At 39.1% G+C, this 24541-nt stretch overlaps 1 protein-coding gene across 2 annotated transcripts; it reads left to right on the forward strand.

The window, feature by feature from the left end:
- The first annotated feature begins 7538 nt into the window (after window positions 1-7538).
- Window positions 7539-24215, forward strand: ube2q1 (ubiquitin-conjugating enzyme E2Q family member 1). 2 transcript variants are annotated; one of them, XM_047152621.2, is made up of 13 exons: window positions 7539-8377; window positions 12601-12705; window positions 14476-14598; window positions 14695-14751; window positions 16314-16469; window positions 19376-19460; window positions 19537-19597; window positions 19725-19815; window positions 20824-20882; window positions 21166-21214; window positions 21462-21557; window positions 22928-22994; window positions 23988-24215. In XM_047152621.2, exons 1-13 carry the CDS (start codon window positions 8219-8221, stop codon window positions 24017-24019), a joined length of 1140 nt encoding a protein of 379 aa, XP_047008577.1. In that variant the 5' UTR covers window positions 7539-8218; the 3' UTR covers window positions 24020-24215. The 2 variants fall into 2 exon arrangements, with proteins under 2 accessions (XP_047008577.1, XP_047008578.1); XM_047152622.2 differs by having other exon boundaries at window positions 16314-16454.
- The last annotated feature ends 326 nt before the right edge of the window (window positions 24216-24541 follow it).

Raw genomic sequence — 24541 nt, forward strand, 5'->3', positions numbered from 1 at the left:
ATATACGTAGAATTGCTTCTCTAGCAATTCAGAAATGCACATCGATGTTTTCAACTGCTAACGACTCGTCCCTGACTTTCTGAAGTACAGTATTAGTTGACAAAATGTCACATTTGCTTGGACAGTGAATGAGACCGAGATACAGCTACCTTTAAATCAACTGATACAAGCTCAGGCGTCATTATACACCACTCGCAAACACCAAACAGTCGCGTTACACCAGTGTTACACTCTTTCTTGAAAAATGCTGTAGAAGATATTAATCCAGACATGTAGGATCCACAGAGACCTCAGATCTGTCTGACTTCCCCCTTTTCATTCCTCTTGTTGTCAGCCATCACTTATTCTTATCATTTGGAAGAGTGGGACCATTTTTTTTCTCTTTAATCCACTGATTAAAGACAGATTTAGAGCCTTTCTTTCACCAAGAGAAATTGTAGAGCAGTGAGAAATATTTCCAGTCTCATAAAACACAAGAGCGTTTCTATATAAAAGTACTTGAGAAAACCAGTGAATCCATAGTTTTTTTCATTCATAAACATTTATATGGTGCAAGACCTACGGTATTTACATAGTCTGTAGGTGGGAGGGTTGCCTTGACAGCACGTGCATGTGACCTAAAGAAGGTCACTGTATGTTTTTAGAGCTGTTATTGAATTTAAATGATCACATTCGAGTAAAAGGTCACCCTTGAGATTGAGTGTCATTGATTGGGGGTTTGAGGAAAATTCAAGAACAGATTGGTACCTCTAATATGATCTAATAATCATAATATTATAATATACAACGGAATTCCAAACCGCCATTGTACTATAATGAATACGACTCTCCATGACTGCCTGTTGTAGAAAAATAATCATCGGTGTGTTTGGATTGGGGTTGATGCGGCCAAATATGAAGCTGCGATACTCTTACCATCCCAAAGTTGATTATTTTCTTACAGCAGCATTTGCTGAAGTGTTTTATTCCTCTTACACCACAGCATTTTCAGCCACAATTTCAATTAATTAAACAATGACGTGTACGTTTTATTCATTTATAGTTAGATTTAGCGTTGCGGATCACCTGTAAAAGAAGTCATGGTTTGTTTATTCTGTTTACGTGGGGTGTTGAAGCTAATCATACATCTTTATTTTCTGCTCTAATAGAAACAGAATTCACAAATAATTTACACCAGAAAAAAGTACATTTTACCATTTGGTATTGGTAAATTGTTTAAAATGATGAAGGTTGAGGAATACACAGGATGTGGAGACCTAGATGAAAAATAAAATAATAATTGGATGAGCTAGAGGAGAGGAAATGAGCTGGCAGTGATGATAAATAAACAAAAAGACCGCAAAACTCCACAAAACTATGGTTGCCATTTTCTACCATATTAAATAGATTCCACAAATCCAATACGCTCTATTTCTCATGTGGACCTGCTCACTCTGAATTATTACGGTGGTGACACCACCAATACCCTGACCTCTTCCTGCCATTAATCTTGTACACTCCGATGCACCATTGGCAGTAAGAGAAGGATTACAGGGGGGGGACACACTAAAGGCCATATAGTTTTCACTCCTCCCATTTGGCTGTTTTTTTTTTTCTCCAAATGTACGTCTTCCACCCTGAACACAAATAACAACCAGGCAGTGAGATGGAACCGTGTAACTTTTCCCTTCTGAACCTATTGCTACTTTGTTGCTGGTGAAGTCGATAAGGACGAGCAGCAGGCCCAGAGCACGGTTACTTTCGGTGTGGATTTTCGGATGTTCTCCTCGTGTCCTCATGGGTTTCCTCTGGGTTCTCCAGTTTCCTCTCACCTCTCAAAAATGTTAAATTGCCCCTAGGTGTGATTGAGTGTGTGAATGTGTGTGTATCCCATCCAATATGATTGCACCAACAAATGCTTAATTTCTGGTTGCCATATCATGAAAATATCAACCAGAAACTCATCAAAATTTCAACCAAAGAAAAAAAAAAAAGAAAGGTCCAAATCAAACTGATAGCCTGAAGTGGCCTTCTTTGATTGCTTGACCATTTGTCTTGTTCCACTCTGAGTTCTTCACTCTCAGAGTTGATCAAGGACAACAATGTGGAACCCTGTAGTGCTAATCAAGGGATTAAAGCAGCCTTTCACCACAGGACATGCTCACTCATTAGTTTAATGTACAGAATAGAATAATCATTTTAGGAAATTGCCTTTTTAATCAGCCGAACCAAACCGGAGGGAGCAACGTACGTAAGGCAATGCGTGACAGACGGCTCTGTTTGGTCTCGGTGGGAATTATTCATGGGCCCTGTCACCTTCACACATTCCATACTGATAATCTTGTCGTCAGTTTCCCTGCCCTTACAATCAAGTGCACTACATTTGGCTCTACATGAGTTTGATTTGAGTCACTACAAGCTGAGAAGTACATTAGAGAGAGGACACATTGGGTCAGCGACCCATCCATTTTCCATACCGCATGGAGCCTATCTCAGCAAACAAGGTGGGGAACATCCTGGACGGGGTGCCAATCCATTGCAGGGGACAATCACACTAGGGACAATTTTGAAATGTCAATCAACCTACAATGTCTTTGAACTGGGGGAAACCGGAGTACAAGGGGAGAAGCATGAGGAGAACATACAAACGCCATACACACAGAGAAGAGGCAGGATTCAAACCCCCAATCCTGGAGGTGCGACCACTATGCTAACCACTAAGCCACCATGTGGCCGAGGGGTCATTTTGCAGGTTTTGCATGATCACAAATACTATATAAATTTCCCTTATAGAAGTCACAACAAACGAAATAATCATATGATTCATGTGTGAAATTTTCTTTTTTTTTTTTCTTTTGACAGGTTTCATGCATTTACACATTTACACACTTCTCACATGTAGTGTGTGTGTTTTCACGATTCATTTATTTTCACGTTTTGTCCCCACACAGTTTGTTTATTTTCACATGTGGTTGTTTTTATTCATGTGATTCATTTCGCTTTATGAGTGATTTTTAAAATATTTTATTCATTTATTTTTTTCTTGTGATTTGTATATTTTCATATTATTCATTCATTTTACATGTGACCCCCCCACCCCACCCCACCCCACCCAAATGATTCCTTTATTTTCCGAATGATCATGTGATTTTGGTTCCAAATGACTCATTTATTTTCAGGTATAATTTTTATTTCACATGGTTCATTTATTTTCCATATGATTCACTGATTCTCACATGTTATTTTTGGTTTTATTGATCACATATTGTTCACATGATTTAATGATTCAAATGTTTACTTGAAATCGCGCCATCCTTCAAACAGGAAAAGACACACTGTTACTGTTCAGTAGCAGTAAGTCAAATCAACTGGTCTTGTCTGTTCTTGAAGATATTTTGTCACTGATTTGAAGAGCTTTATCATTATATACAGGTTTCCTGGAAATGCAAGACGGGGAAAAGACCAGAAGGTGATCCTCATCTGTCCTGTGCACACTGTAGCCTTCCTGATTCCTGTTCTCGGTTGACAGGAGTGGAAACTGATGTGGTCTTCTGCTGTTTTAGCCTGCCTGTCTCAAGGTTTGACGTGTTTTGAGATGCTTTTCTTCTTACCATAGTTGTACATTGGGGTTATTTGAGTTAATATGGCCTTCTTGTCAGCTCTAACCAGCCTGGCCATTTTTGTCTGATCTCTCCCATCAACAAGACTTTTCTACCCGCAGACCTGCCGCTCACTGGATGCCCCGACACAGTATTCTGTGTAAATTGTTGTGCATGAAAATTCCAGGAGATCAGCAGTTTCAGACCAGCTCATCATGCCACGGTCAAAGTCACTGAGATCACATTTTTAAAATGTAATTAATTTTATATATATATATATATATATATATATATATATATATATATATATATATATATATATATATATATATATATATTATTCATGTCTGCAATATCAGCCACTTATATTATATGAGATATTATGAAATGTGAGATATGAGAGAGAGAAAAAAATGCGAGAAAAATATATGATGAAAAATAGGGACTGGATGATCAAAAGATATCATAGTGGTCTCTTACCCCATCTTGTGGCTCTCATAGTGGCTCTCGCTGTGTAACCCTTAACTGATGCTTAGAAATTTGTGCTTGGAAATGTTCAAATGCTATTAATATCTGATTAGGTCTTTAAATAATTTGATCTCACTATGATGTTCCTAATTAACATTAACTAATCACTTACTTTGAATCAAACATTATTTATATATATATATATATATATATATATATATATATATATATATATATATATACATTTGCTGATGTAAGTGATATTATTATTGTTGTTGTTTTAGTTGTTGTTTTAATTATTATTATTATTATTATTATTATTATTATTAGTAGTAGTAGTAGTAGTAGTAGTATAAGAGACAGAGAGTCATATCTGAGTTTCAGTTCCACTTCCTGTGTGACTTGCCAACCCATTTCCCACAGTGTGTGAAATGTAGCTTGTTCTCTGCTGCTTCTCTGGACTGCCATCATGGCAAAATATGGGCTGACAGGCCTGTACCGTGATACACTCACACATGCATGCCGGCAAAGGAGTTAACTCCTCAGCGAGTGCTGGGACTGTTTACATTTTACGTTTGCCATGCTTCAGTGGGCCTCCTCGCGCCTGTCTGCTCCCATTTCAGCTTTTACTCATCTCCCTTTGGCCTACTCCGGTGGCCTTCCAGCTCTTTAAAACCCCCAGCATTGAGATCATGTGTTTCAGCTTCATTTTTTTTTTACTGCCAGTTACGGTTCTACCTCTTGTCATTTTTTATTTTTTTTTAGAGGATGAGTCCATGATTGGGGTGCGGATTTATCCCTGTGAAGAACTGGCAATCCCATCTAGGGTGCTTCCAGGATACCAGCTCCTGATGACCCTGACCAGGATGAAGTGGTTACTAAAGATGAATGAATGAAAGGTTCCTACATCAGGACTTTTCCTTCTTGCATGTAAATGTATTTATCCATCCATCCATCTTCTATACTGCTTATGCTTTTCAGGGTCACGGGGAACCTGGAGACTATCCCAGGGAGCATCGGGCACAAGGCGGGGTACACCCTGGACGGGGTGCCAGTCCATCGCAGGGCACAATCACATACACACTCATTCATACACTACGGACACTTTAGACATGCCAATCAACCTACCATGCATGTCTTTGGACTGGGGGAGGAAACCGGAGTACCCAGAGGAAACCCCCGCAGCACGGGGAGAACACGCAAACTCCGCACACACAGACAACCCCCGAATCGAACCCCCGACCTTGGTGGTGTGAGGCGAACGTGCTAGCCACTAAGCCGTCCCTTAAATGTATTTATTTAAATGTTAAATTACACCCATGTTTTTATTATTGATATTTTTGAGTTATCAATGTTTGGATCAATTCGACAAACCAGTCGAACAAGTAACAACTATAACAACTCAACAATAAATATAATAACTTTGGTAATGTCTGATTCCACTACTGTAACAAAATGAACTGTAATGAAACCACACACTCCCTTAGCTGTGATTCACAGACCCCCAGGTGGACTATCTACCGTAAATACAGCTTGATCATCACAGTGTGCACCACAATGTCTTTTAGAGGCTTTTGTTGCTTTTAGACACTACAGTACTACTGTATTGGCTTGTAGTCTACTGAATTGCATTTTCTTTGTGTGTGTGTGTCTGTGTAGTGGATGAGAGTGAACAATTCACACACACGCATTACAGAGTTACACAGGGTGTCTGAAAAGTCGGACACTGTCGGGAATACGTTGAGCAAATACATACAAAATGTAGCATGTGTAGTTTTATTCTCATCGCTTCCTGACTTTTCAGACACCATGTAGACTGTTCACAGAGACCTTAAATGTGAGAGAGACAGATTGCTCCGGAAATGTATTGTCCACCCTCTGATTTTATTCTACAAATAATGATTTTTGTTAACCCTTGTGTGTTAATTAAAAAAGTACACATAGGTCCATAGAGGACAAAAATGTCCATGTTCAAAAACTGTCATAAAAATATTATATATTAATATTTTTTGTCCACTTTCACTGATGTCGATTGTTTTTTTTTGTTGTTTTTTTTACAAGCATCAGTACTGATCATAATTACCAAACATTCATTCATTTTCAGAACTGTAACCCTATCAATGCTGATTTGTTTACATAATGCCACAGATGTTTTTTGTTTTGCTTTTTTAATGGAAAAAATAAAAATAGCAATTATTGTCCATGTAGTTACTAAATGCTAAGCAGATTTTTATTTTTATTTTATTATTACAGTCTTGGATATGTCAGTGATCAACAACATTAATTTTGATGCATTCATATTTTTTAATGCAGTGTCAGATTTAAAAATAACAAACAACAATCTGTGTTGTTGTCCATGTCAAAAAACGCTCATAAAAATATTACATATTAATTTTTTTTTCCACTTTCACTTCGATTTTTTTTTTTTTTTTTTTACCAGCATCAGATCTGATCATAATTACCAAACATTCATTCAATTTCAGAATTTTAACCTGTTAAACGCCGGTTTCTTTACATAATGCAAAACTCTTCAAAGCTCAGTGACCTTCTTTGACTCATATACATGGGGTGGGATTTGTGATTTCCAGTACAATATAATTTCTTTCTTTCAAAGTGTTCACACACTCACACACACACACACACACACACACACACACACACACACACACACACACTTTTCAGTACACACATACAAATCACAACTCTGACATCCATACAAACACACCCACACAATTATAGCTGCATCATTTATTCAGTTGGTCCTGAATACAACAGAATCAGAAAAAAAAAGGAAAAGCATTTTATGCTTAAACGTCACGGGATTAAATATTGCAGTTTGAATGAGTTTCAATGAGGACATTTTTGTCTTTAAGGTCCTGACTGAAAGTATTTTGTGTACTTACTTTAAAATAGATTTATTTATGAAACCAAATGAGGGTGAAATATTAAAATTCCAATAAAAATACACACCTTTTGCAAAATTTATGCTGTTTGCGTTAACACAGACAAAATGATAAAAAGAAACATGAAAAAGACAAAAATGTCCATAAGGACGCACAAGGGTTAAAAGTTAATTTGATTTAATAATAATAATAATAATAATAATAATAATAATAATAATAATAATAATAATAATAATAAAAAGAAGAAGAAGAAGAAGACTTTTTTTTTAAAGCGCCTTTCAAGACACCCACGGTCATTTCACAAACACAACATTCAAATACAATTCACAAAACGCTAAAACATTATATATATATATATATATATATATATATATATATATATATATATATATATATATATATATATATATATATATATAAACACATTATATAATATTATACATAAAACACTAAAACACATTAAGATTAAGTATTATGTAACCATATCACAGAGAATATGCAATCCTGAAGAGATGAAGATACTATTTACTATTCTTTGCAAATACATGATCAAAGCCAGAAAGAAATTCAGACTGTCGCAATTAGTTGTGAATTTTTTTTAATGTAAGAATAAACCCAAAATAAATAACTCGCTCGACGCCACAGAATAGTGCATTGGTTCAATCCGTAGCGGCTCCTTCCACCCTATCTGAGTGCACTCCATAGGGTCTGAAATAATGGCTTCTACGCCCTACGTAGTTCACTCTGTATCCACTAGGACGCGGTTTGCAATGCGGCCTCTGCCTTGCCTCGCTATGGGCGCGCACAGTATGCTGGGAATGCGCGTTCACGAGACGAACGGTCATCTTTAAACCCCAGAAAGAATCTTCTTCCGTTTAGCGCCACGACTCACAGCGATAGATACACAGTTCCCTATATTTAGGTTTATATTTTTAGATAGTTTAGTCAACGAGAAGGTGAACGACAGGCGATATTGATTAGACGACACATTATGGCTGTTGTATAAGCAAAATTGGTTGCTTGTTGGTCCTCTGACAGCAACAAAACACAGACGAGGAAAAAAAACCCCGAACGCACCAAGTAAAGGAAGGCGTTGTTATTAGCCTGCTAGCTAAGTTAGCTATCATTAGCTCCCAAGCTAAAAGGTTTGTCTTAATAACGCATATTTCTTTATTTGTTGCTCTCTCGCTCGTTCATCCACCTCGGACTCGACTATACGTGACTATACCGGGTCCCGTCTTGTGCTTTTTATCCGGAGATGAGCGCAAGATGTCGGTTTCGGGACTGAAGGCCGAGCTGAAGTTTCTCGAGTCCATTTTCGACACGAACCACGAACGCTTCAGGATCATCGACTGGAAACCCGATGAGCTGAGCTGCCAGTTTAACGTGACCGGAGAGAAGCTGCTCATTATCCACTGCAATATCACGGTAAGAAACGGGAACGCCGTGTATTAAAGGAAAAAAGTTGGGTTGCGTCCCAAATTGCTTCCGACTCCCTGCCTTTGCGCACTACCAATAGTGCTGGAAATAAAGTCTCGCGCTGCCTATTGAGTGCACTACGTGTGTAACAGGAAGCCGTTTGTTTGACGGCCTTTCTGCTTAGCAGACTAGAAGCTAACATTAGCTAAGACTTTATTGATCCTCGAAGGAAAAAGATAAGTATTATTTAAAGCAGAAGATATCAAACAGGCTATAATAGAGAGATATATATATAAAAAATAATAATTAAAGTGTATCACGGTGGGAAAAGTGCAAACAATTGCTTGTCGGAGTTGTTTCAAATAGCAATGTCGATACAAAATGTAGTAAACAAATATTGTTAGCTAGCTAGCATGTCTGGCATATTAGCATACGAACGTCACTTATTTAGCTGTTAGACCAAGTAGCCAGTTAGTCGAATTGAGACATAAAACCTACGTAGCTGCTTGGCTAACTTCGCTAGTCATCGACGTTTTGTGTTGTTGCTAGCAATAGCAACTTTGCTAACCTAGCAAATTTATTTAAGTTAGAACAGCGGGTTCGAGTCGAGTGGATTGACACATGCTAATAATGCTAATATTGTAATTTTCGCACTGCGCTGTTGAATTCTCGATTCTGATTGGTCAAAAGGTGTTGAGTAATTTTCTCGAACAGAAGCTCTGAAAGTAGTTCCGTCTACAAGACGAATCACAGGATTATAATAAAGCGCTAGTTCTAATGCGTTATCGTTTCCATAGTAACAATGTGCACAGGCGCTTGAACGGCGGACGTGCTTCATAAACTCATTAACAAATTAGTGCAATCACTGACTGACTGTTTACATGGACAGCAGTAATCTAATTATTGACCTTATTCGGGATAAGACGTATAATATTCTGATTAAGGTGTTTACATGAGTTCCTTTCATGTTCCTGTTTTACATGATATAGGACATAGAGCGATTAACGGCACACGTCATTACTTCCCCACGCCACGCCGTCCGACGTTCCCTCCAGAGTTTAACGTATCAACATACAATTTGTGTTTGTTATGGTACCGTATACAGTTTTGGGTGTTTTTATTTTTCATTTTGCGAACGTTTCAAGTGCAGTTAATTATTAGTCATGCTGTACGTGCTAATGGACGACTGCTTGAAGCAGTGGGCTGCTGCGTCCCAAACCGCATACTTACCTACTATATAGAAGCTGAGATGCATGTACTTTGCCTAATATATAGTAGGTAAGTAGGCGGTTTGGGACGCAGCCGTGCTCTCTTGTTTGCTGTCAGACGGTTGAGCACTGCCGTGTGTGTACGTGTCCTGTCGCAAAATGCTGTGAAAACTCCAACACGAGGTTAATGGTGTGATTAAGGTGTGTACATGTCTGTAATACACGTCGATAATGTGACTAAAATAGGAATACTCCACACGTCTTAATTCGGTTTGTGTTTACTTCGAGTATGACTTTAGTTATATAAGGTCCTCAGAAATTGCTGTTAACATGGTAGTTTCTTAATCGGGTTAATATCGGAATATTGTTGTCCATGTAAACGTGCTGATTGATATGGTGAAGTTTTCTGTGAGGATTAGCGTTTTTGGAAAGAGTTTCTAGGTTCAGCCCTAGAGGTAAAGCTGTAAAGTTTTTCACCATGGGAAGGTCTTTGGGGCAGATGGCGTTGAGGCTTTCGCTAACACGACAAGCTACGTTTTTGATCTTACTAACTTTTGAGAGATTAAAAAAAGAGAAGACAGTGAGAGTGTAACGACACACTTCAGTCATGATTCGATTCAACAAAATTTGAATGAAGAAATATGACTGAACATATTACTTTTTTTTTAAATTTTGGAATCATAAACAATGCAAAACAGGTTCATCATATCTTAAAAAGAAATGAACAAATGTATACGTTTTCCAAACTTTTGACGGAATGGACCAGTTTTCTGATATGGGCCCTTTGAAAATGATTGACTGAAACATAATGAGCGCTGTCGCAGGAATAGAGCTCCAGAGTCGGCTAAAACGGCCTATTTCTCAGGCACTGTAGAGTATAGAGGCGTCGGGATGGTGTTATTTAAATGCTACCGAGGAGCTCTTTTTAACCGTATAACGTTGTCATGTCATTGCATAATGTGTAATTGCTATTCGGAGCTATCATTCCATCAGTCACTTCACAAATGAAGACAATTCCCATCTCTGTAATGAGACAGGAATCTTGCAGGCTCTCCCCAGAATAATGTGGTCACGTGACCAGCGTTCTCTCTCTTTATATATGTTTTAACTATACGGGTTATGTAGATTAGACACTCTAGTGTGTAAAGCTGCTATAACGTAAGTGATTTTGGATGTTCCACAACATTATTGGGAGGTAATCATCTTCTAGGTGGTAACTGTGACTTCACCACTGATTATTTTCCTACACCAGCACACCCCAGGCTAATTTTTCTTGTCACACACCGCAGTAACAGACCCGTCACACAGGTTTGGTGAATTTAAAAAAAATATATATATATATATTTTTTATATACTGGCAACTAAATAAATAATGTAATGAGGATGAAATCTGTTAGTAAATTTGAAGTCAGTCGGTGTTATAAAAAGTTTTGTGAAATGATCAGTGCCGATATTATATTATTGTGTTACTCTAACTGATTTACAGTGACTTGTTTAGTACACTTAAGGCACCTTACTATCAACCACACACACACACACTTCACATCTTTTTTTCTCTGGTTCATACATGTGGGACATTCGATTCTATTCAGACCTAGTCATCAAGGGAAAAAAAAATATACACGCCGCCGGTCAAAAGTTTGTGGACACTCGACTGAACCGTTTCTCGTGGTCTTAAAAACCTTTTGATCTGAAGGTGTATGATTTAGATGTGTAAAATTGGTGTAGACAAAAATATAATCGTGACAACATATTCATTTCTTTCATTAGAAAACTAACATTTTATTTACAAAAAATACGACTCGGAGCGAAATATTCCGAAAAGCAGCCGTCCCGCGTAGGCGGGAACTCCTTTAATACTGTTTAAAAAGCATCTCAGGAAAATTCCTCAAGAAATCCGATGGGAAAACGCCAAGAATACATTTCTGGAAATTCTAGGCAGAAAGGGGGTCTACTTTGAAGATGATAAAATACTAAATTATTTTGATTTATTTGGGATTTTTTTTAATCACAACACAATTCCCATAGTTTCATTTGTGTTACTCCAGAGTTTTGATGAGTTTATTGTTATTCTAAAATGTTAAATAAAATAATAAAAATAAAGAATGAGTGTTTCAAAATTTTTTACTTTTTGTGTAGATTTGCAATATAATCTATGAAAAAAATTAAGCACATTCACATCTGTTATATTTAACAGTGGACCATATTTTAACTTCAGACTTTCCTGTCAGAGAAATTGGACATCAAATCGAGCGGTATCGTGCATTAATCGTTTGTGGAGTATGGTGTATCTGGAAAAAAATTCTGCCTTACAGAGACAGGATACTGAAGTATATTAAAACAACGGTTAGGTTTTCAGTTTCTATAGAATCTGTGTACACGGTCGAAACGGTCAAAAAATGAAGAATATCACTATGGTGAAGTTATTCGCGTATTGGCATTCTTTCTAGCAAGAATATTCCGCGTTCATATTAACTCGGACTTGGGAAGCCTGAATTGGGAATTACATACACGTACTTTAGGAGGCATCTAACAGTTAACCAAAGAATGTGTCCACATTGATTGATCGAAAGTAAATACTTCTGTAAAGTTATTTAAAGCGAATTGATATTTTATTTACCGAGGAGCATGTGAGGAGGCATGCTACCATGCTGGCGTATACTGAAGTCGGGGTTGTGGAGACCTTTCCGAGTAGGAATTCCTAGTTGAGGTTTTTTTTCCCTCCCTTAGCTATCACATTGATGTTTCAGTTTGCCGTTTTTGAGCAAAGCTTTAAAGCACAGCTCTATTTTTGCCGGCTTTCAGGTTTCAAACCTTGTCCTTTAATGGATATAATACCGCAGTATTATCTTTGTTCGTTCATGGTTATGATGCTTTAAAATGAATGGTTGTGAAGCTGCAAGTGTATTGTTCTTGGTATTTCTTTTTTACTCGTTTGTTTGTTTTTGTTTGTCAAATCTATACCAACACCGATGATAACTTTTCAAGACATCGTGTATATTAATAACAACCTCTCGTCCACAGGAATCCTATCCTTCAACGCCTCCGTTATGGTTCGTGGACTCCGATGACCCAAGTCTGACCCAAATATTGGAGCGCCTGGAGGATGTAAGAAAAGGCAATACACTGGTAAGAGTCCACGTTTTATAAGTACAGTACAGAGAGATGCTTTTTTTTTTGTTTTTGTTTTTTTTTTTACTTTCTGGCGTCCGAGCACAGGGTCAACTGAGAGACGCCGTTCCGAGAGCAAAGAGGGTTAAGGGTTCGGTCAAAGGCCCGACAGTGGCGGCTTGGTGGTGCTAGGATTACTTGGACACTTGACTCGGACCGATTCTCCTTCTGACTGAGACTCTCGCTGTTTCCTTCAAACTTTCGGCTCATGGTGGCGTAATGAAGTTTTTCAGGATTTTTCTCGCCGCATTAGTGCTGTGCGAAGCTGACAGTGGTGTGATAGAAATCAATATTTGCACAGATATTTTTGTCTTTTTTAGCCCACTCTTAGGCTTTAATAGCACAGAAGGAACATTTTCCAACACCCCAGACCCCGAAGTTTAAAATAGTAACGTGTGCCGCATAGCGTTGTTACTCTGCAGTTAAAACAGTGTAACGCAGGTTTGTGTTGTTATCCATGGGGTCTTAAAACCTCTGGTCTTAATGAATGAATGATTCATGAGTTTATAATGTATTTACTTTCTCCGAACCGTGAACTGTACAGTCAGCATTTATAGGTTTAACCAGTAGTTTGGAAAAACGTTCGTATCCAACAAGAGCTCCTGAGTTTGTATAAATTTACATATGACAACCCCAGAAAAAGTAATGGCACCCTATTTAAAAAAAAAAAAAAAAAAACCCGGAAGAGTCGGTGTGTGTCTGTTGTAGCCGACACACTGCAGTGGCTGGGCTGCGTTACTGGAAGATTCCATCCATGTCGTGTTCAGGAGCCGCCGTTTTCTGCTATTTGCCTTTTTATTGAGGTTTGTGGGCATCACTAAATGTAAATAGGCTGTTCTGCGAGCACGCTCGGGAATTCACGGGTCAACCTACGCACCCGAGTACAAAGAAACTCTGCAAACTTTTGTAAACCCGCCACGAATTTGTAGCTAGGAAGAACATTTCCGCACGACCTTGCTCAAATATCGAAAAATGCGTCCCAGTGCGAGTAAACTTACAAAACCGAGGAGAGAAATAACGTGTTCTGCTTTTCCGTTCGATGCCTGTGCTGTAAGTTGAGACACTGGTTATAAAATCAGTATTTTGTTTGTGAATTTTTTTTAATAGTCTGTGGTTTCCTGATTAACTTGTGACGAACCACATCACGACCTGACACTGTGACTAACCGCAGATTTGCTAACTTTCAGTATTGTGTTTCCTGAGGCTACACTCAGGAACACACAGTATGAAGGTAAGCTGTGGAAATAGCGTGTGAAATAAACAAGACTAGAAGATTACAGCAGTCTGAACCTCTGCTGTTGGGGGGCAAACGTTACCGTAATCAAACTCTTTTGTGCCATAAAATTTTTATTTTGTGTGAGGGCCAAAAAAAAAAGCAGTTATTTGGCTTACTTCAGTTTTACCCCGTGTCTCAGCCGGTCTGTGTTTGCCTGGTTTGCGAGCTGGTACTCGGTGGGTCCTGGGGAGGTTCTGCCGGCTGTGATTGCGAGACCCGAGCTCCATTATCCTGCTAAGAATAATTTGTCCATGTGCTCAGAAAATGAACATTTAGCTGTGTTAAGGATGTAATGATTTTTTTTCCCCTCTCTCATTTTCCAAAGACAGCTTGTGTTTTAGTAAATAAGGCATGATGACTTTTATTATTATTATTTTTTTTTTTTTTTTTTCCCCACTAACGATCACTGTGAATTGTGTTTTTCTCTCTTTCTTTTTTTTTTGGTCTGTCAGCTCCTGCAGCAGCTGAAGAGGCTGATTTGTGACCTGTGTAGGCTGTATAATCTACCTCAGCATCCCGATGTAGAGATGCTGGATCAGCCTCTCCCCGCTGGCCCTGTTGACCAGGAAAGAAAGGTACTGACGCAAGGCCTGAATAAAAATCTGACGGATTAAAATAGTTCTGGTTCGTCTTTGGTAATTGCCTTTTTTTTTTTTTTTTTGCTTATGCAGCATGGTACTACAGATGAAGTAACTTCAGAGGAAGAAGAGGAGGAAGACATGGGAGAGGTGCAATTTTTTTTCCTTTCTTTTCAAAATATAATTTAAAGGTGCGTTAGTTGATTTCTTTCTTTTTTTTTTTTATTATTCCTTATTTGTACAAATAACATTAAGGATGTGTCGAACATGATAAAGTGAATGAGAGAACCCATTTGGAAAACTGACTTTCGGTCCGGAAGGCTCGTTAATGTTCGCGTACGCCGCCACTCTACGGGCCACTGTAAATCATGTGGGTGGAGCTTCGTGAACATGGGAGGGAATCGTTCAACCGTCAAACTCGCCTAACCGTTAGAGAAGTCCCAGTTCGCCTACTTCTACTATACGCAAAAAGTATGTTCTCTTTTTGTGAAGGAAGAAGTACGTACTTTTGAGTGTCTAGCAAGAGCGTATGGGACATACTAACATAGTATGTAGTTACGCGTCACCGTAAACAAACTCCTCGGTGCTTTTCTTCATTTGTTATTCATTATGTAATTTATACTATATCGTTAATTGACCATTCCCTTGATTTAAATTTTTTCCTCATTTCGTTCACGCCTCTCTAAAACGTGCGCAGGTTGAATGCGGCAAAGCAGACCTTTACAAAACGCTTCGTCCTTCTCACAAGGAGCTGTGGGGAAATATTAGCTGAAAAAAGTGTACGCGGATCCACCCTTCGGAAATCTACCGGAACCTTCTCAATTCATCGTACTACCGTTTTGGGGGACACTAATTGTAGTCTCGGATACTGTTTAGGACGGACAGTAGGCGAATTGGGACGCAGCGTTAGTGAAGCGAAATGAGGAAACTGAAGGGGCTCTGAACGCTTGAACTTTTATTCATAACTTACATTATTTAGCTCGCCAGCATGAGTTTACTGTGAATGCAGCACCATCTTCTGCTACACCACAGCGACTGTTGAATTCTCGAATACGATCGGTCGGCACTTTGTAACAGCCAGTAAGTTTTCTGCAACAGGAGAGTCTTCAGGACCGGTTTCTCGGAAACACGACAAGCTGCGTATTTATTTATTTGTTAATTAATGAATTAGGTCTTAATTTCAAGATGAGGAAAAAACAATAGGGGCTGGTCAGGGAACTAGTGCTGTAACTTGTTTTATAGATGTTCCACAACATTAAATGTATGGATGGAGATGAGGGTAGGCTCAGTGAGTTAAAAAAAATAATAATAATAATTAAAATTTTATTAAAATCCACCCCCCCCCCCCCCCCCCCCCCCGCCCCCAACTATAAATGCATTAAAAAAAAAATCCTGAGGTGTAAAAATGTGCTGTTGTAGGAAAATAATCAACTTTGGTTTCGTATTTACCGCATCACACATTTTCCTGTAAGACACGTCCCAAAGAGTTTTATCAAACTCCGTGGATCCAAAGCTGTGGAGTCTTTTACAACAGAGCTTGTACTGAATGATCTCCAAATCATTTTTACAGAAAGGATTAAAAAAAAAAAATTTTTTTGATTTCATCATTGAAGGTGTTATTATGGGTTGTTGTTGTTCAGTAACTGTTCCTGATAACCGAGCCGTAATTTGTTGCATGTGTGGGTTCGTTCTGGTGTGCGTCTCGTCGTCAGGACATAGAGGAGCTCGATCACTACGAGATGAAAGAGGTGGAGCCGGTAGACGGGAAGAAGTCAGAGGACGACGGCATCGAGAAGGAGAACCTGGCTATCCTCGAGAAGATCCGCAAGAACCAGAGGCAGGACCACTTGAACGTAAGTGCTCATTCGGTAAGGTGACCTTTCTTCTGCTTTTTTTTGCGGGTTCAAAGGGGATAACACTGTGGCATGTTTTTTTAAAAAAAAATTTATGAGTTATAGCAAATACAACGACACTGATTCTGAGCCTGCGTGTGTCATGTGGTCTAGCTAGGCTAACGTTAAACATGAAGGTATGTTCACAGATGATTGCAATAGCAGGCATTACAAACAACTAGAATGGACTTTCTTTAATCATAAAAGTGTCCATGCTGGTATTTTTCCTTATCACGATTCGTTTTGCAACAATATTGAATTGTTTCCTTATTTAACAATGCAGTCTTTTTTTTGCAGGCAGTGCCAAATGTGCAGTGAAACCGGAACTCGTATGTTTATAAGGCCACAAAACTGAGCAGATCATGTATATTTAAGCTGCATGTTGTCTTGCTGAAACGTTCCCTGAGATCATTGGTATACTTGTAATACTTGCAGGGTTATTTCCACGGATCCAGCCATGCAGAGTTAGCATGCGGGCTGCTCCTGCGCTTTCCGAACGCCGCTTAGTGACCAAGATGGGTAGTCGACGAAGCGAGCGAATAAAATCCAGGCCTTTGTTTGTTATTTGTGTTATTTTATTTTTAAAAATAAATTTAACCAGATGGATCACAGCAGACTCCGCTAACAAAATGAAGGTGTGAGCCATTCCTGTAATTTAGGTCAGGCGGTAGTAATCGAGGCTCACGCGTGCAATATGTCAGCAGCTGTGACAACGGATTTAGGAAGTAATCGCAAAGAAGCCACTTAAAAAGGAAGCACGTATTTAAAAAAAAATAAAATAAAATTTAAATTAAGATAAAACATAATACGCACCTTTCTTGAGTAGAACCGTGGGAGTGAAGATTAGCCTAAATTCCAATATCAGTAATATCAATCACTCTGCTGAAATTCTGGGTTAGAACAAACATGAACAGCTGGTGAAAGTTGCATGTAAATATTTCTTTTAGCGCGATATGTGCAAACCTATTTTGTATATTCTTGTGAAAAGGAAAGGGGAAAATAAACACATGCATTGCATATTTTCCCAACTAAAATGAAGGGAGCAGGAAAAGTAATAAATAGTAAATAAGCACACTCTCGCGTGCAAGGCAAACCGTCTTCCTGCCGAGATGCCACCGGTTACGGTTTAGCCGTGGCATTATCGACTTGAAAACGACGCTTTACTCCTTTCTCGAATCAAGTTCGCCATGTAGAAAAGCCAGTTCGCTAAAGCTGAAAGTACGTGGCACATGAAACGTGACTTTCGCTTCACGCCGACTTTATCCAGGTGAAATTTCCCCTGGGAATTCATGAGCCTCGGTCTTGTGAGGCAGTAGAACAGAGGTGCGTGGGACTGTGGTCTGTTCGGGCAGGGTATTAAAAAAAAAAATGTAGGAGCCGCTTCCTTCCTAAGAAGCAGTCACGCCGTACGTTTGCGTCACAGTTTTCTTAATGTTTTGTCCGCCATCGTCTGCTAGGGCGATGTTTCTTTGTGGTAAAATTAAAAATTGTGGTTAGCGAGAAAGAAATGCACTTGTGGTAATGATGTGAGTCAGTTTGAATGGTCGGGCATTTGTCCACATGTCCTGATGTCTGAATGCACTCTCTCTGCACTATACGCACTCTTTCATACACTTGAATTATAATTCAAGTCCAGGCATGTCGATCATATAATAACCTTTACTGTAGGCTACTGTTTTGGTCTACATTTTGCCTCATTTTAGATCACAACCATTTGAAATTTCTTATCGCATAGTAAATATAATCACACCCCATCGTCCCTTCACCTCCTCATAATTCATTATGAGAAGTCGTCGCGTGTTTATAGAGTCGTAACTTGGCTTTCTGGCGGTTGGGTGCGTCTCAATCAGTTCCACAGCTCCCTAGGCGGTGTACACAAGTTGGGGCACTGGTAAGGACCCTGGCTCACGGCACACCTCGGCACCGATGACTCCATTTCCAGCGATACGACTAGGTACTGGTGTTGTACAATGTCACCGCTGGCATTTATCGACAACCGGCAGAACCGATATCTTTCTGACATTATACGTCATGTATGTCCAGCAGGATCGTAGGCCAGCTAGTGGATTTTTAAAAATCGTTAAACACTTAAAAGCCATTAGACTCAAACAAGCCGTATATAGAACGGCGAATAAAGTTAAAAATCTCTAACTTAAATAATCAGTAATAACCAGCTACTTACATTTGTAGACGATATGACGTCATTTCCAGTAAGGGAACATAGCGAGCATCGATGCTCCCTGGTTAGTGCAGTGCACTGTGGGATTTTTTTAGGGCACGAACATTCCAGTGCACCGGAAGGATTTTGCTTTAAAATGGCCGACTCCCTGATCAGCGCCCTGACCTGTACTTGGGAGCCGATTGAGACGCACCCCTTGTTTGTCCGAGTGCACTTGAAGTGAGGTCATGACACTCCTCGCTAACGGTAACTCACGTTAGCGTGCTAAATGTCGTTGAACCGCTGTAAGTTGTGGGGCGGATCTTTGTGAAGATGGGTGGAGATGGGGCCAGGCTCAGTGAGTAAAAAAAAAAAAAAAATCATTGACATCTTATTCAAATCCACCCATTTAACCATTAGAGATCCCCCCGCCACACACGCACACAAATCTTACCTAATGCCCTTTTAATATCCATTTTGTTAAAGGAAGACCATATAATGCATAATGTAATAATAGTTGTTTAAGGTTTGCAGCAATTTATGGCTTGTTCAGTAGAATTGATCAAGCTAATGTTCAGCATTAACCTTACCTGCAGCAGGTTTGTCCAAAAGTGCCGAGTTAGCTTCATAAAAATCCTCTCCTGGTAGTTTTAAATTCTGTTGTGTCGGGAGCCGAGCTGTGGCTCTAACTCCGCGATCTACTTGCCTGTGTCTTGTGTCGCAGGGAGCGGTGTCGGGCTCCGTCCAAGCCTCAGATCGTCTAATGAAGGAACTTCGTGAGATTTACCGATCTCAAAGTTACAAATCAGGCAAGTCCTTTATATGAGACAAATGTGTGAGTGTGTACTAACGAGTGAAGAATTACAGCTTCATGTCCTGTTGCAGGTATCTACTCAGTGGAGCTTGTTAACGATAGCCTATACGAGTGGCACGTCAAGCTAAGAACGTAAGGATCCTTATTTATTTATTTATTTATTTATTTATTTATTGTATGTTTTAGTCTGATCAATACATGGTATGCGAATGAAGCAGCTCATTGTTGTTGTTTGTTTTTTTTTTTTAAATCCGAGCAGAGTTGATCCAGACAGCCCTCTGCACAGTGACCTTCAAGTGCTGAAAGAGAAGGAGGGCATGGATTACATCCTTCTCAATTTCTCATACAAAGTGAGTCTTTTTTTTTTTTTTTTTGTCTCTGTACACAGTATGCTATCGGTTCTAAATGTGCGGAGAGAAGAAAGCGCTAAGAAAAAAACGGAACAACACGAAACTGCAATGATTTCAACCCACTCACCATCTGATGTATTTCTCGGCTCTTTCTCTATTCGCTGTGGAACCAGTTATTATTCACTAGTCTCAAGTCATTGAACACCAAAAGTTTTTTTTTTTTTTTTTTTTTTTTTTTTTTTAACATATATGAACGACAACGAATGACTTCATTTTTCATTTCAATGAATTAATTACTTTTTTTTTTTTTTTTTTTAACATTTGAAGGTTTCAATTCATAATTTTTTCTCAATTTATTTGTTTTGTTTTATTCCACAGCACTGTTGAATTGTCGCTCCTGATTGGTCAGGAGCTGTTGATTAATTTTCTCAGACAGTAGTCTAATAATAAACGGATAAAATAAGTTGTTGTTATATGACAAACAAAAAATGTGTCTACTTGTTGATATGATGAAGAATTCTGTAAGGAGAAAAGGAGTTTGTGTCGAATTTTTAGAAGGAGTCTCCAGTGTCAGCCAGTGTTTTGTAACAGACAGAATATGAATATAATTTAACTGAAAAAAAAAAAAAAAATTGAACAAAATTAAATACATTTTGATTCCTCGACACTAAATTGTTTCCAAACGGCTGAAGTGGTTTCATCTTTTATCTCTCTTTCTGTCATCTTGGCTCGAGCTGAACTAAAAACGCCCCAGCCTGGCGAGGAGCGAGTTTGGCCTATTAGGGAGGGGCCATAGCACACCGCTGTAAAGAAAAATGTTGCGCGTTTTTTAAAAAGACAAAACGAGAACATTTGCGAAACGAACTGCGGCGCAGTAATCGTTTTATCTCGATTATTTTGTTTCCACGAGGCCATAATTGAAATCGAAAATCCGGTTAATCGCACATGCCCAGGTTCAAAGTGATGGGAACGAAACCAAGTAAATGTATTTCGCTCTTTGTTTCGCAGGACAACTTTCCCTTTGATCCACCGTTTGTACGAGTCGTTTCTCCTGTGCTGTCTGGAGGGTGAGTAACCACAATTGTCTTTCACTTGCATAATCTTTAACTTGTGTTGGCATGGGTGTTGCTTGATGTTGTGTACAGTCAAGGAAAGGTGTGGTGTTCCCGTCTTATGAAAGCCTATGAGGTTGACGTTTAAAGCACAAAGTGGTGTGTTCAAAAAATAATCCCGTGCAGTGTCTAATATGTGGTAACTGTATAATATGCACATGTAGAAACCGTTTGTTCAGCCAGGTCCGAGTTTTGTAACCGCCCATCCTGAATGACTTTGTTTTGGTGTTTGCTTTAGTTATGTCCTTGGAGGAGGGGCCCTGTGCATGGAACTACTCACCAAGCAGGTGTGTTATACCGTCAGATTCCGCCGTCATTTGTCATCATTACACAAACACACAAGGGAAAAAAAACCCCGAATCATTCCCTTTACCTGACCTGAGTTTGTGTACGTTATCACACTGCATTCCTCACAGGCCTGTTCATTCACCTTCATAAAGACTAGATTTACTTAACGATACCAGCGCTTTGTTTATGTCATCTGATCGTGTCACCATTTCGGCTGCGAACTGATTGTTTGTTGTTTGTCTACAGGGCTGGAGCAGTGCCTATTCCATCGAGTCTGTCATCATGCAGATTAACGCCACTTTAGTCAAAGGCAAAGCCAGAGTGCAGTTTGGAGCCAATAAGGTAGAAGCTATATATCCTCAACACGCATTTTAACGGATACAGATACTATTTTAGCTGCTAATGCGACAAAGCTAAAGTAACTTTTGGTAGCTTTAACTAATGTTAATTATTTACCCCGGTGTTAGGGATTTCAGTATAGGGTCTCTCATTGAGCCACCAGAGATTCCTCTTTGTAAGAGGAAGAAGCACCAAACGTGAAACCCGTCGATTCCTTATCAGTCCTTCCGAAAACAGCCCTATTGCTATCTCGGGCTTTCCAACTCGAACATGGTAACATGTTAATCATTTTTTTTAAAAATGAACTGCGTACATTTTTATAAGGGTCTTATTCAAATTCTATCCTCAGATTATACAGCAATGCTGTTGAATAATGTTAGAAGTTAACTAAGACATGATTGTCACCGTAGTAACTGTTAATTCGCAGGGGATTGTACGGTGCATATGTATTGTATGTACGCTTTATGTGATCTAGGTTATTTTACCAAATACAAGTGTAGAATTGTTTATACAGCGATGTTTTCAGCGAGTAGACGTTTACGTGTGGTTCTTTGGAAGGAGTCTCCAGTGTCGGTGCTTTGTAACAGTCAGAGGTAAAGCCGTGTTTTCCAACATGGGAGTCTTCAGGACCGAAGAGTTTCTGGTGTCTCGGAATCATGGCAACATGCTTTTTTTTTTTTGTTTTAGTTTTTTTGGGTAATATCGATAGAGAGGGGAAAAAAAAGAGAAGGTTAGGATTGAACAGCAGTTTATAGCTGCTGCGACGTACAGGAACTGACTTCCACAACATTGAATGTAATGAGAAATGGTTCAATAAAATGACGTTCTGTTCTTTAATCATTGTGTGTAGTAAAAAAAAAAAAAAAAGTTATTAATAATAAAAAAATGATTGGCAAATTGCTATCGTATAAGAGGAATAAACTGTAATGGAGCATGCTGTTATTGGAAAACAATCAACTTCAGAGCAGTGAGAGTAACTCAGCTCGATGTAGGGCCGTGTCACATTGCCCCATCGTAGATTATTTTCCTATAATAGCATGTCCTGAACTGTTTAATTGTTTAGTACAGACTGAGATAACATCTCACTGAATATCTAAAGCTTGTTAGGCCTGCCCCTCTCTCTCTCTCTCTCTCTCCCTCTATATATATATATATATATATATATATATATATATATATATATATATATATATATATATATATATATATATATATATATATATATATATATATAAATTATGTATTTATGTGTGTGTGTATATAAACCTTCTAGCCACAAAGAATATTTTGTTCTGCAGTGTTTTCTTGTTTTTGCTTTTGCCCCCCCCCCCCCCCGTGATGTGATTTTGATCCTTGTCTGTTTTTCCTCCTAGAACCAATACAATCTTGCCAGAGCACAGCAGTCATATAGATCACTGGTGCAGATCCATGAAAAGAACGGTAACTATTCCTTTTATGTTATTCGAATATGATTTTCAGTTTGTGTGTTTCAGGTTTAGGGGTGTGTCTGTGTGTGTGTGTGTGTGTGTGTGTGTGTGTGTGTGTGTGTGTGTGTGTGTGATAAATTTATTTATTTATTTATTTATTTATATCACAACATAATTCCCATAGTTCCATTTGTGTTACTCCTGAGTTTTGATGACTATTATTATTCTAAAATGTGGAGGAAAAAGCTAAAAAAAAAATAAAGAATCTGCGTGTAAACTTTTGGCTGGTAGTGTGTATGTATGCATGCTCCGATACGACGTGGTCCTATGTCACCTAAGCCTAGCCTGTTGTTGCAAAGCAGACTGCAAACAAGGCTCTGTGTAAATATCACCAGGAGCCTCGACAGCATCTTCCTACCTTCTAAGTAACCCGCTAAAACCTCTTATGGCGTTTAAACGACATCTTTAATAAAGAGCATGGTCATTCAATAAGGGCTAGGTGCAGTGAATTGCATGCTTTCATGAGTTAAGTGAGCGTGCGGGGGAAACTTTCGTACGCGAGAGCAGTGCAGCCATGCGAGCACCGAGACATGCACACTTTGCTCTCAAGTCAAGGTTCAATTCACCTTTTGAATAAACAAATAAATACATACGTTTTTTTATGACCACTCTTAAACAGCTATTGCTCTGCTCTCAGGCCAGGTGCTCTCTATTAAAGATTCTGTTTTAATCCTTTTTTAAAGTGACATCTTCAACATAAATTTGGTCGCAACTGTGTGTGTGTGTGTGTGTGTGTGTGTGTGTGTGTAGAAGTTGCATGCGTAGCGTCAGTTCGGGGTGTAGGTTGGGCCTGTGTGTTGTCCTGCAGGATTTTGAGCTCTTGCCAGATTTCGTTCGAGCATTACTAAGAGGCCATGTTTTGATTTAGACATGTTCTGACGTTTCTCTTTGTCCTGAACGTTTGTTTTGTTTCTCACCGTTGTGTGTATGACTTTGATCCTTGCAGGCTGGTACACACCACCCAAAGAAGATGGATAAGAATAACCTCTGGTCATTCAAACAAGGACAGAATGTATTGGAGTCAACAGCTGTTCTTCTTTTACATATTTTTTTTTTTCCCCACCCCCTCCTTTTTTTTTTGTTGTATTTTATTATTTTTTCCCCCTTTCCTCCGCCTCTCATCGTCTTGCTAGTTGGAGATGCACCATGTCTGGATTAAAGACTTCTGAACTGAGTTGGGCTTGGAGAGTTTTAACGGGTAAAACATGTATTCCTCTACCATATTCTCTGTACTTCACGCGCGTCACTGCTCGTTCTCCGTTCTTCCTGCTTTCTCTTTGGCTGTTCGGTCGGAATTTACCACGGCAGATTTCTCTTGAGCGACGCCCATGACCTCTCGCCTTCACGGACGGGACGTCCTACGATCGGAGTCATCCTGCGTGAGCGCCAAGGTTTCCTACACAATAACAGGCTTTTGGATATCGGCGCTTACCCGAACCTCCCTTCTTTCTCCCAGACTTAAAACGTGAACATTATGGAGAATAAGAAAAGCGGAGAGAC

The sequence above is a fragment of the Ictalurus punctatus genome, chromosome 4 (genome assembly GCF_001660625.3).
Source record: "Ictalurus punctatus breed USDA103 chromosome 4, Coco_2.0, whole genome shotgun sequence".
NCBI classification, from domain to species: domain Eukaryota; kingdom Metazoa; phylum Chordata; class Actinopteri; order Siluriformes; family Ictaluridae; genus Ictalurus; species Ictalurus punctatus.